The following is a 14755-nucleotide window of genomic DNA, read 5'->3' on the forward strand; positions in this document are numbered from 1 at the left end:
AAAAAAAATCACAAGACTAAAGATTTTTTTAGATTTTAACAGAGAATATGTTTTTGTGATAACATTGTTCAATTTCCTGAATAAAAAAGACAGTCTAAGAATAATGTTTTCAAGAAACTGCAAACAAGTAGCCTCTCAATAAAATGATGATAAACATTTTGGATAATTTAAAAAAAATTTTAATAACTGATAAAATTAAATAATAATATCTGAAAATCTAAATGTACAGATTCTGCAATAAAGCTGAATCAATTTTATGTATAAAATGAGGTAAAATTATGTAAAATCAAGTGAATTGGGTAAAATTGTTACAAACATCCTAACTTGATCTTCATCTGCGCTTGAAAACATAATAATCTTATTTTCTTTAAGCTTTTTTCATACCCCTTAGTTAGCATCCTTTCGGAATAGGCTCCTGAATTAAACTATTCAAAGTACATAGTTATTAGCTGAATGTGAAGATACAAAATGCTTCATATTTTTGTTTATAAACCGATATGTTGCAGTTGGTTTCAACAAATTTCCAAATGAATAATCACATTTTTTCTGCTTGTGATCCCATTATACTTTACAGTGGTGATAATTGGAACAATTTATGAAACTAAATGGCTTTATTAATTGTAATCCAATGACCTATCCTAGAAAAGATTGCGATCACATTCACTGTCATAGCCACAGTTATCAAAAGCCACCAGGAGCACAAGCATTTCTAAGGTCAATAACTGAATAGTCACAAATAAAATTAAGTCTGGAGCAGGTGTTTGTTGTGAACTTTTAAGTCATGATTTCCTTTATAGTTCTGTATATTGGTATTTCCTTTGATATATATTCATAGTCTTTCCCAGTATATAGTTCCTCTAACTCTGTTTCCTCCCAAATTCCACCCCTCTCCTTAGGGGCCTTAGGGGCTATTAAAATTAGATTTTAAGAACAAATCACCAATCACATGAAGAGAAAATCCAATTTTCATATACCTGGGAAAAATATATTTGTCAAGAAATATTAACCCTACTTGTCTAAAATGAAGTTTGTGCACATATAGGTCAATTTGACTTAAAATTACTGTAAAATATGAACTCTCAAATTGGTTCGTCTACTTGATATAGATAACATTTGAATGGTTTATAGTCCACTGTTGTTAAAATATGACCCTGTTATAATACTTAAGTAATATTCTAGTATCATTTTCTTATTAACTGTATATGACATGCAGGACAGCTGTATGACAAACTATGTTCTCTATGTGTCTTTAATAAATACATAAATTAGATAATGGACACATTATATTGAAGAAAGTAAAAAAAGACCCACAGGAGGACTTTTTCCTACAAATACTTCAATTTATTAAAGTTGTTTATTTTCATAAAGTGAGGAAAATTTAGTTACCAAAAATGGGTATTGGTGGCAATTATTAAAAATATACAGGTACTTAATTGATAACATAACAACTTTTGGTCTTCGTAGGAATTATTAGTGATCAGAAATTCGCACGTGTATCTGTTATCACTGGTCACTTCAGTCATTTATATAGAAGGATAACGTGTGCTTTCTTTTGCATTCATAACTTCCCTTCCTTGAAATCTCTATAACACATCTATCATAGCAATGATCTCTGTGTTAAAATTATATTTGGAAAGTGTTTAACCAGTTCTATCACATATGTGATATTGACTGACACCAATATTGTCCTTTAAAGAATGCATAGTTCTACACCATTTTATCATTTACAAGGTATTCACATTATAATATGTTAATACAATATTAAATTATTGAAACAATTCATTAGAAGGTGTACAGCACTAAACAGGGAGAGTGTATTGTACAAAGACAAAGCAATTAAAAATGTATATGAAAATAAATGATTAAATAAACAACAATATAATAATATATTATATTTTAAACAGTAGTACCATATTTAAACTCTGTAATAATGCCTGTTGCCATGCTAATGGGGCATGGAATTGCAATACATTTCATTTTGAAAGTACGACCTGAGTAATAGAATTATACGAATAAATTATAAAATCTGAAATAATTATATAGTATGTAATAATGCCATTTATCATAATCTCAACGCAAATAGTATTTGTAGTAATAAACATGAATATATGTTAAGCACCAAATTACATACAGGCACAGGAGGTTGTATGGCCGAATGGTTCAATACAAGTGGCGTGGTTTGGATTACCCGCTTGTACGTGACAAGGAGTAGGGTCGCCTGTCCAACCTTGGGGGTTTTCTCCAGGTCCTCCAGTTTTCTCGCACTGCTAAAGACCCCTACACACAAGCAAATTATTGAAATAAAATTGAACCATGTTGGTCCTGAAATGAACTGGTTTGTATCAAGTGGACATTAAACCCCATTTCCCTCTCTCTTACACACATACAGGCACTAACGACTAACTTACGTGATTCCAAATTGAAATTTGTTTCAAAAGCCAATAAACACATTCTCTTATAAACATACATTAAGCAAGAGCTAAATATGCCTATTGCAAGTCTTTCTTTAGGTCTGAAATGTTATCTAAATTATTAATTAGACATTAATTAGCTTACCCAGACAATAATCAACTCTCGATGTCATTGGATTTCTCCGATATTATTTAAATAGATTAGAATGGTTCAGCCATATTTTGATTTATTTTAAAAATAGAGCCTCGAGACTTAGCTTCGAACAACCAGTACAGTGGTTGAAATTATTACACACGTCTTGTCAAACCTTCAAAGGCTAATATCTTTGCTCGCAATAAAGTAATTCGAATGAAATGTTCAAATTATTCATTTTACATTAACTATTTTCGAACTATTATAGCAAGAATATTTAGCTCTTTATCTGAATCTTACATAATGTATCTTTAATTCTATTTTCAATATTGATGATTTATATAAAATAATGCCAGCTATGATATAGAAATTGGATTTTGATTGATTCAGGTTACTGGGTTAGCTACCTGTGTTTTATTTCTTTTAGTTGATTACACTGCCTCTTGGTCTAAAATTTTGTTATAGAGTGCGTTCAGTAATGCACAGGTTGTAATTGGTCATCTCCAACCTACCACTTTTATGATACAGATACTCGATTGTCTGTTAAATAGAGGTCAACTATATACAGACCCAAAATGCGTTTTTCATGCACCTGTTGTTAGGTGAAAATGGAGTAAACAACCAAATAAAAAAATATGAAAATTTAGATGGTGTTTATGCGATTCTTAAAAGAAAGGTAATGTAAACAATATACATTATAATGTATGAACTTTTTAGTAAACTTACAGGAACAGGCTAGACCTTTGATATATCAAGTGCTCAAAGCATCGTCTTCTTCTGCATCATGCACACAACTCATACTTCATATTTCTTCATAATACCATTTAAAACAAACAGAAATCATCCCCGTTAAAAATTAAAAACTTGTAATATACTTTTCTTAATGAATGCAGAAATCCCTAAATATTCTCTAACACAACTTTTAACAACATATCTTTATCTTTAAAGTCATGTTATAGGAACTATGCCTCACTAATACTGTGTTTGGTATCATTTTGATTGTCATCTTGTATCATTTTATCACTCTCATTAGTATAATCTTCTAAACCATCTTCTAATTGGAATTTTTCTAACAATTCTCCACCTTTAATAACTACAAGTTCTGTTTCAGCCGGTCCACCACCATTATAATTTCTGTGATCTTGATCTAAAAATATATTTATACATGTTCTATAATAATTTCTGAAGAAAAGGTTGATTCAAAAAGAATGATACAAGTGACAAAATAAGTAGCTTGTTTTGAAAGCCTACCTGCCTAGGTCATTTAGGAAAACTAAATCCTTAATCCAATCGCAGAGATTTCATTGGTCCACATTTGACAATGGAGGGCAATGCAGTGAAGGAATCTCTCCCCCTCCCCCCCCCCCCAAAAAAAGAAACCAGAAACCTGTGCTTAAAGGTTAAGGGAGTACAGTTAAAATAAATTTTTATTTTTGGCTTTATTAACTGAACTAACATGTGACAGTGATCTTAAATGCTGTAATAAAGTGTCTTTAAAATAGTGCAAAAAGACAAATTTACTGCTGAAATGATTTATCTTAAAAATATTATACCACTATACTTGACCTACTTGTTGACTATTAATTATATTTCACCATTGTAATAGATAAAGATAATAGAAAGTTATAGGCAGATAATGTAGGCTACCTTTAAGTATTGTATTCAACTGAATAAATGCTCCAGTAAAATAAAGATAGACTATGTTAGAGTTAATTTCTGCTTACACTTACAACAAATTAAATCGGAAGTTATATCAAAAGGATGCAATTATTAGTGTACAGGAAAACAACAATCTTATCTTTTTTGTTACATTTTATTCTGTACTACATTAAAATCTGATATGAAATGAAATGGAGTTTAACCTCCTACTTTTCTGAACTAACCAACTGGGCTAATGAAAACGGGAACATCAGACATTTTCTTTGTAAAATGGTATTCAGAATCAGATCACAGGAAGTTATTGACCAATCAAATTATCTGTTTTAACATACAGGGCTCCATTTTTATACGCCCACATTTTCCTGTGGACGTATATTGTCGCCGGTCGCACCTGTCTGTCCGTCCACAATTTGTTTGTGGACACTCTACAGGCCACAATTTTTATCCAATTTTGAGGAAATTGAAATATAGGTCTATCTCCCAAAGATCTTGGTTCCTTTCGATATTGGCAAGTATCGGACCATAACTTCATGGATTATGGCCCCTGATTGTACGAAAAATCACGTTTTTAGCTTGTGGACACTCTAGAGGTCACAATTTTCATCTGATTTTGATGAAATTTGAAATGCATGTTTATAACCCAAGGATCTTTGTGCATATCGGACTGTAACTTCCTGAATTATGGCCCCTGATTGTACGAAAAATCAAGTTTTCAGCTTGTGGACCTTCTAGAGGTCACAATTTTTATCCAATTTTAAAAAACATTTAAATTAATCACCGTTACACCCTAATGATGGTTGAGTTCCAATATCGTGAAAATCAGACCAAAACTGCCTGACAAAATGGCAGCTCCTTGTATGCAAATAGTGTAAAAGTATGACATACCAAGGTTGTGGACCCTCTAGAAGTCACAATTGTTATCCGATTTTAATAAAACTTAAAATATATGTTTATGTCCCAAATATCTTGGTTCCTTTCACTGTTTGCGCATATCAGACAGTAACTTCCTGGATAACGGCCCCTGATTGTACAAAAAATCATGGTTTTTAGTTTGTGGATTCTCTAGAGGTCAAAATTTTTTATTCAGTCTTAACACCGTTTTAATATATCACTATTCCACCATAATGAAGGGGAAAATCGAAACGAACTGCCCGACAAAATGGCCGCTCTTTATACACAAAGTGTGTAAAAGTATGTATTATGAAGGTTATGGACCCTCTAGAGGTCACAATTTTTATCTGATTTTGATGAAACTTAAAATATATCTTTATGTCCCAAAGATCTCAGCCCCTGTTGATATTTGCGCATTTCAGACGATAACTTTTTGGATTATGGCCCCTGATTTTACGAAAAATGGTTTTTGTTTTTAGCTTGTTCTCTATCCATCTCTTGCAAAATGTGGGCGTATCTTGCCTGACGGCTGCTGGTTTGGTGTACCGGTAGATTTGACGGGCTTGGAGTTATATGACTAGATAATATAAATAGAATTGCCAAACCAAATTATTATCTAATTTTAGTAAGATTGAGGAATAAAACAAATTAAGAAATAATGATGTTGACCTACATATCTTTATTCAGTTGAATACTGTAATTCTTTATCATTTTCCAACTATCATATACCATTAAAGGCTAAATATTTATATGTCTTAGTTAACTTAGTTAACTTGAAGCAACTGATTTGAAAAACCATTATTACCACTATCATTCTTTTACAATTTGTTAGATGAAAATTATATTAGCAAATGGGTATGAAATTGTTATTATTGTAAGTGAATTTATAAAATTGGTTAAACAGCCTGGTGGTGAGCGTATTATGGGCCTGAACTAGCCACTGTCGATGTTTTTTGATCGTATCCATGATTTTTATTTTTATAAAGTTTATAGACTTGTGCCCATGTACTCACGTGGGGAGAGATTTAAAACAAATTGTCTGTTTTAAAATAACAGCTTACTCCACATCAAAATTCATATTTTATCACATTTGACACATGGCAGTTTTCACCCTGGTTATCATGTCTGCCATGCATCTTCGAGTATGGTCAATAAGTACTATTCTTATTTCTGAATTTAAAGTAAACCAAGTTTTGTTGGCAATAAACCAGACAATATTGGTGTCAGCCATTATCACATATGTGATAGAACTGGTTAAACACATTCCAAAAATAATTTCAACATAGAGATCATTGCTACGAAGATTTGAAGAAATGGAAGTGACACAAAAAATGGAAAACAAGAGTTTTCCTTCTGATTGTCGTAACGATTGATAACAGATACACAGGTGAATTTCTGCTCACTAATAATTCCTTCGAAGACTTTTTTTTAGACAACTTCAACATGATATGAAATGAGCTGAACTGTAGTATTTTCTATTGATCTGTACCACCCATAGATGTTTGGACTTGGTTTCACCCATTTTCCGCCCTATATTTTTTAACTTGACAGAATCCCGTTAAATCTCTGTTTGTAGGCTTCCATAATAATTATTCAGTTTTATAATCAGGAATATCAACTTTAATGATATGGACTTGAGGGACATATTTCCCGAACTGGTAATCGTTAAGCTCTTGTAATCACTAAGCCCTACTTTGAAAGTGAGGTTAAAGGTTAAGCCCTAAATACAGATCACATACCTTTGTATTAATAGCATATTGTTATGTTAACAAAGTATGTATCTTTTTAATATTCATAACAATAGATCAGTGATTTAATCAATTGACATATAAATAATAAGATATCAACATTAATTACACCTGTCAGTTTACTACATATTGAGGGCAAGTTTTTGTAAATATCCATATGATAATAACATATTATTATAAATAATACTAAAATATATATCATTCTTCATTATGATATTAACAGGCCTAAAAAATTATTCAATTTGGACATGATTTATCCAGTGACAAGCTATATTATAGTTACCTGAGGCATTCTCTAGAATATTGTGAACAGAAACAGCTGCAAATTCTTCTACTTCTGTAACGGCTGGGTAATTCTAAAATACAAGAAAATAAAGTTAATTACCTGAATAAAAATTCCTATGTACCGGTAAAACTGATGAATAATATCTCATAACAAATCTACAGCTTATGAATTTTATAGGTAGTTAAGCGACCTTCTGTAACGAACTCAACCAGCATGTGTTTTTAAGATACATTATTCAACAGCTAAATCTGCTTATTGCAGGTCTTTCTTTAGGCCTTAAATGTTATACAAATTATTAATTAGACATTTATTGACATGACAAGACCATAATCAACTCTGGATGCCATCAGATGCTCGAGATTTTAACTAGATCAGAATGGTTCGGCCATTTAATGATTTCATTTTAAAATTGAGAAGTGAGGCCAAGACACAAATAACCCTGTACCGTGGTTACGATAATAAACAGTGATAACTTGGCTCAGAATAAAGTGAATGAAATTTTCAATATATTCATTTTGCATTATCTATTTTTGAACTATAGCAAGAATGGCCGCTCCTTATCTAAATCTTAATCTTACATAATGTATCTTTAACCATTTGAAGCTTGTTAATGGTAAAAATATTCCTGGTGTTAAGAAACATGTTGCTCCGGAATACATTTTTTTCCGACATCCAATTATTGCCTTTTTGTCAACACTAATTTTAATGTAGTCTATGCAGTGAGGGGCATTTCACAGCAATACTTGAACATAGTGTGCTTTAAATGATTAATCTGATCACAGAAAATATGTACTTTTAGCATAATGTATCACCCTGCCAAATCCCCACATAGTCCTACTATACCACTATAATGCTCATACTAACCTGTTTAGTTCTAGGTATAAAGAACATACATAAAGCACCAACTATAGGAGGTATCCCAGATACATGGAAAGCAATTTTATAAGAACCTAAAGAATCATACAATAAACCTGAAAAAAAGAGTCAAAATGAAAATGACAATATTTGGTCAATCTAGTGATGCACCTATTAGTAGTTCCAGTGATCAGTCTTTCATTACTATATTTAAGATCTAACATTAACAAGATAGGACTAGATATGGCCTATCAAGCTGCACTAATTATATAACAAATGACTTTACTTTTAAAAGTCCGACACAGTAGAAGTCTTTTGGCTACAAAGAACTTATTGCTGATTGACTGGATGATCAGAAATATAAATATGTCAAATTTTTACTTCTTGATTATTGTTATCTTCTGGATTGTCAATCAAATATCAAGATGTCTTACAGAAACTTGACATTCAATGTCATTATTGATTAAATAGAATTCATGGACATGAAAAGAAGAAACAGTCAATGACAAGTAAAGTAGTCTTCCGATTAAGGAGTTATGAAAGCATGCCTTTGTTTTTACTGACACTATATTTTGCTAATTACATGTAAGATATGCATGTCAGTTTGTAATGTACCCCAGGCTACATGCTTTAAGATATGAATTTTCTAATGAATGCTCACCAATAAAAGGTTATAATGACACAGACTTTTATTTCTGTGACACTTATATCATACATGTGATCTAAACGTGAGAGACTTGTTATTGATAATGATAGACCGATAACCAAATCTCAATTAAAGTATCTTTCACAGAGTGATAATTATGATAACAAAATGATAACTGAAACCGATTTAGTGTGTTCTCGATTTTTCTATATAATTATGTCATTGTAATTATTTATATTTAGTTAGTCTTGTATAGATCAACATGCGTTTGGCACAATATAGTCTGGATGGGGCAGATATGCCATTAAACGACATTTCATTCATTCATTGTATATAATAATTGTGATTTGCCTATGTTCGAAATGAACAATTAGTATAAATTATGATTTGTCTGATTTTAGAAGATTACAATGATATCAAGGAACTGTCTGCCAAGAATCATTATACAAAGGTGGAAGTCTTTTTAATAGCAATTGCATTTATATGACCCAACTCAAGATATAAAACAGCAAAATGATTTACCTGCTAAAGGTGGTCCCACAGACAGTGGAACAGAGAAGATTCCTAATATAAAACCTATTGCTTGTGATGCTCCACTAGGTCCAACTAAATCAAAGGCTATAGGTCCAATTAAACATATAAACAAACCATCACATAATCCCATAACTAAACAGATTGCTATTAAGCCGTAAAAATTATCAGCAAACGGAATACACAGTGTTGCTACACCAAATATGGCAAAAGCACCCTGCTGCATTCGAATTCTGTTAACACATGGCATATCAGCAAGTTTTCCACAGACAATTCTTCCAACTCCAGATGTAATACTCAAACACATGACTAAATAATTTCCATTAGCATCAGGGAATAAATCTTTACAATGTTTGACCTGAAAAAAAAAGAATTATTCTATGCAGCTGCAAATTAGTTATGTGTATGTTTTCATGATGCTCTAGGAATTCACTTAAATCTATTCAAAGAATCTGTTGAATTATGGATACTTTTTCGCTAGATAACAGAATCTGTCCACAGTGCATGGGTAAGGGATTTGACTCCAACTCATGTTTTAAGAATATTTTGATTTCAACTAGTTGAAATACTTACCAGATGAACAAAAGGTACAAAGTAACCAAACAGTGACATGCCACATGATAGCGCCCATACAACATATCCTCTGTTTCTCCATATTCTTACATTTAGATATTTACGAGTCCATGTACAGAAGGAATTACAATGGTTATATACACTTTCTGTTGACAAGGCTATACCAGCTAATGCGGACTCTGAATGTATCATAGGTTTCCATGTTAAAACACACCCGAATAACAACACATATAAACCCGAGAGAAACAGAAAGGTGTATTTCAGGCCAACTTCTTCAAGTAGAAGCGGAAGTGCCAAAGATAAACCTATGGTAAATATAGCACTACCAAATGTAACTATACCATTCACCAAACCCATGTGCTTTTTAAAATAATGTCCCAATATCACTAATGATGGGGAATAAGCAAAAGCTGATCCAAGTCCAAGGATTAAGCCATAGGTTAAATATAATAGTTCTAACTGTTCTACAAAGGCACTACCAATAAGTCCTATGGTGCCCAGGGTTGCACCAAATGCTGCTGTTTTTCTGATACCAATTTGGTCACTGAAGATACTGGCTATCATACACATTAAGAATGTCATTCCAGTACAAACAGAACCAACCCAGGCTGAAACCAAAAATATATATGTACATATTTTATTCAACTAAAGTTATATCTGAAATTGCCAGTTTATAAAGGCTGGTTGTATGCTGACACCAAAGGTATAGTGAAAACTTATATTCTTACCTTGTCAGAACACATTAATTGTCCTCTACTACTTCTGATATACAAAACTCGAACATGTAAACCTAGGCATGGATTTAAAGGGCGGGGGACCAAGTAAGTGTCCCATGAGACAAAGTAAGTGCCCTTAAGCAGTGGCGTAGCGATGGAGGGGGGGGGGGGCTCCATGGCGACAGCTTCCCCTCCCCTCAGATCCAGTCCAAATAAATTAAAAGCTCAGTATATTACATACCGCTTTCTGAAATTTTTTCATGCCTACAACACTCGATTACATTATGTTATTATTGTTCCACTCCTCTGTGGTCTTAGACTATCTATGACTATCAAATTCACAGTTATAGTGAACCACCCAGTTAGTAGTACCACTAGTGTGTGGGTCGTGGGGTGCAAGATTGTACAAATGTTCTGTCAACTCTAACTAAATAGGCAGAATTGACAGGTAGGTCTTGAGATTCTGTCCCATTTCGAATCCTCTCGTATACAAGAATTTGCTCCCAAATAATAACAAAATCAATAACAATCATAATATGACATGAGCTTTATGTCAACTTGTATAAAAATGCTCTCCGTCGATATAATGATCTATGGGGTGGGATTGTGGATGAAGCTCGAGATTTGCCCCCCCACCTATTCACACCTTACTGTGTAAACCTTTGACAATTTGAATTCATTAACCACCCCAATGACCCCATCCTCTTATAGTTGCCTTAATCAATCATACCCCCTCCAACCCAACAAAAAAAAAAATCAAAAAAAATCTGTTTCCTGAGAATGTATCGACTTTGATAATCAAATTAATTCCTTGCTTTCTTGTAATCCTATATAATAGTTGGAAATCAAACAAGAACACACATTTGTCTTGACTACAGATCTTAATAGTATTAATTAGGTCATTTCATTATCTACATTGTCTTAATGTAATTTATGTTAATAAAGACTACTTACATGTTTTGAAAGAAATACTGGGGTCATCCTTGGCATATTTTTCTCTCATAGAAACATACAGTATTCCAAAAGTATTCAAAATACCAAATACTGTTCCATTAACCCACAGTGAAGTGATACATACGACCCAGCCCCACCCCCCATCTGGCGGTGTGAACTCTGCATTTACATCGACTGTTCTTTTTGGTTTGGGACGGACTGTAATAAATTCATCTTGAGGAACCTGTAGAAAATCCTTTTCCTTGCTTCCATTCGACGTCATTGCTTTTTTTTATCTGAATATTTCTGGAATACTGTTCGACGAACTATCACAGTGAACAGCAACCTATTCCAAGCATTCGACCAGTACAAGTTGAGTCACGGTCACTTTCCGCAGATGATATCTGTGAATGAAAGGTTAAACTCTATACGCCTCCCTTACGAGATAAAAATATAGATATTGTTAACAAGATAATATATCAATGCATTTTATACCTGTCGACATCAATGGTTAAATATGAATGACATATTGTTTTTATTCGGAAAAAGTCTGTAAGAACATTGGGCTGATGTATGTATCATTATCATAGGCCTACAAGTACATCGGACAAAAGATAAAAACTATTACTTCACGTTCAGCACGTTGTATTACACGTAATAAACCACATAGATATATACGCCTTTCGTTGATCTTTGCATAACTATTTACGCATGGTACACTATACCTTATAAACCTGACATAGCACAGGCATGATACATCTTATTTATTACAATGGTCAAAGCTTACATGTTACCTTTCAGATAATACCGTGTACTTGCGCCTGGTCAGGATTGTGATTTAACTGTATCGAGAATCGCCAGCTGACAGTACGTATTAAATGTAACGAGTTCCTCGATCAGCTGTTTGCGGCTTTCTATATTGACATTGGCCTACTATATGTACGTGTTGCCAATCATATATCCTTGTGTTAATTTAATCGAGTGTAGTCAGTGGCAACAGGATCTGAGCTCAGGATATATTTATAATTATGTATTCCTGAAACTGTTAATATGGTGCTAAATAGTACTTTGAGACCAGAGGGTAATTGGGTTAATGATCTTAGCGGGTCGACTTGGGGTTAATTTGGTCAAGATTCGCATTAAAATCGGTCGATGTTCTAAATTCGTTCATAGGAGAATATTGATTTCTTTCTCTAAATTATGTAAACGGAATGGTAGATACCGATATATGGTTTAAAATCAATAGAAACAGATCTGATTGCCAGTTTTGAAAAGAATATATATTTTTGATTTCTACAAGCCTAATCCATTGTCGAGTGCACGGAATTTTTAGTAGCACACTTCTAATTTCAATGGCAACAATTATTGTAGTTCTGATTTTATCTTCAGACGAATTTCGCAATGGAGCTAAAATATAAAAAATATAAAAGAGCATGAAACTGAGGAAAACCATATTTCAGCGGATGAGGTTAAATGTAAACATTAATATTAGACTCGATATACTGCTGACTTTAATGGAATACCCGACTTAAAATACTTTTAAAAGCGTTGCATTTCTATTTGATTTATACGACCGTTTTTAACAAGACCCCGTTTAGTTCGGTGGCTGAAGGTGGGGGGTGGGATCGCCACCCGCGAGCTGTGAATTTATGAGACCAAGTTTTTCAAAACCAGTTTTTTGCGTAGATTCCGAATCTGTGTGGTGATCAGGCGTTTGATGGGGCGTTTTCGGGATATGGGGGTCCAGTGTCTACAATTCGGGGTAATGTAATTATGTTGACATAAATGTTGATCATGTTATATATTAATAAAACATGAATTTCGAGGACTGTTCATCTCTAAATAAGTGTATATGATGCCCCTGGACAACTGTTTTGATTTGTGGGGTGGCGCGGTTGGGGGTTGCAGCTGTGCGTGTGTGGAAGAGTGGGGGTGGGGTAAAATTGGCGGGAAACGAGTTCACGTTGATTTAAATGATTGTTTTTAGTGCTTGGCTCAAATCATTACTTTTTAATGTCGCTGCCCATCCCTAAATATGTGTATATGATTCCCATTGTGTGTGGTGGGAGAAGTGTGTGTGTGTGTGGTGGGAGAAGTGTGGGGGTGGGGGTGTGTGTGTGTGTGTGGCGGGGTGTGTGTGTATTTTTGGAGACAGAAACGGCTTGGTTTAAATCTAACCTGAAAAGTGACTTCTCGTTATCTTTTTTGTTCAGTACCGATTTCGTTATTCAAAATATTAAATTATAATGGTACTCTTCAAGAGATATGGAAATGTAAATAAAAAAAAACATACTATAGACAAGAGACATGTTTAGATATTAGTTTTTTCTTAGTCTTCATCAGAAGATTCAAAATCAAAATTCATAATATTCCCTGGATAAATATCTTATTGATGGCTGATCAACAGCTCGCATATATCCTTTGGATATGCTTCAGATATCCATTCACATTGTAAATCTTCATTCCAGCCTTGTATCGCAGGGTCATCTTGTTCGGTCATTGGTTTTGCAGCTTGTCTCAATATCGTTGCAACATAATTGCTGTGTTTAATGTGCAGCTTGCTAGAAAGACTACTCAGGCAAGATGGTAATAAAGAAAGAAAGGTTTAAAATTTCACAAGGGTCATCTACTGATATAAGTCACCTTTGGCCGTACATGGTAAAAACATGCCGAGGTATGCCGAGTAGCGTATGTTTTTAAAAAATATTTATTAGAATTTAATATAAAAAAAATACGCTGTATAGGCCTACTTGATCGCAAAGTAGACGAAAACCGGTGACTTATCTGAATGTGGGTAGGTTACCTAGTCGCGTTGGTATAGGATTAGAATCGAATTCTGTCAATCCACTATTTCCGTTTGAGACACTCGCCACCGTCAGGGTATCCGAGCCCGGCTGGTTACAAACAAGGGCCTAGCCCGGACCTGTAGAACGCTACAGTGCTGGCGAGCTTCAAAGCACGGAATGATCCGTTTGAATCCAGTTCAACGTGATTTTGGGTACTGGTAGGCCTATATTAAAAAAATTAGCAATGATACAATTTTCTTTTTGATATTTTGATGTCTGATGGTCACGGTTTTTGTTTTTCTATTCGTTTGTTGCTTAAAATTTCCTGTCAAAATCGTGTACATCTGATTATTATTACATCAGTAACACTAAAACATAGTAGGCCTATATGTAGGCCATATTATGTTGTTGTGTTAAATCTAAGTTTCTGTGTTTTAGCAAATTGACCACCCGTTACCCAAGATATACGTCAAAATAACGCTATTGAAACCATGTAGGCCTACCAAAGTATAACTTTTATTAAAACATGTACCTGTATTGGTCCAAAATTACTTAATTCCACCAATTCGTCTCATTTAATTGTCTAT

General features: G+C 33.5%; 1 protein-coding gene across 1 annotated transcript; it reads right to left on the bottom strand.

The window, feature by feature from the left end:
- Positions 1–21: 21 nt before the first annotated feature.
- LOC126812506 (monocarboxylate transporter 10) lies at positions 22–12291 on the bottom strand. The gene is made up of 7 exons (XM_050538929.2): positions 12177–12291; positions 11404–11786; positions 9734–10341; positions 9152–9518; positions 7993–8099; positions 7126–7198; positions 22–3691 (listed from the first exon to the last, which is right to left on the bottom strand). Exons 2-7 carry the CDS (start codon positions 11663–11665, stop codon positions 3507–3509), a joined length of 1602 nt encoding a protein of 533 aa, XP_050394886.1. The 5' UTR covers positions 11666–11786; positions 12177–12291; the 3' UTR covers positions 22–3506.
- Between the last annotated feature and the right edge of the window lie 2464 nt (positions 12292–14755).

This window comes from Patella vulgata, chromosome 2 (genome assembly GCF_932274485.2).
Source record: "Patella vulgata chromosome 2, xgPatVulg1.2, whole genome shotgun sequence".
Taxonomy (NCBI): Eukaryota; Metazoa; Mollusca; class Gastropoda; family Patellidae; genus Patella; species Patella vulgata.

Coding starts and splice junctions, on each gene's coding strand:
- LOC126812506 (XM_050538929.2), bottom strand. CDS start 11,665: ATGACGTCGAATGGAAGCAAGGAAAAGGATTTTCTACAGGTTCCTCAA. Junction 9,519..9,733: donor TTGTACCTTTTGTTCATCTG/GTAAGTATTTCA, acceptor TTTTTTTTTCAG/GTCAAACATTGTAAAGATTT. Junction 8,100..9,151: donor TGTGGGACCACCTTTAGCAG/GTAAATCATTTT, acceptor TCTTTTTTTCAG/GTTTATTGTATGATTCTTTA.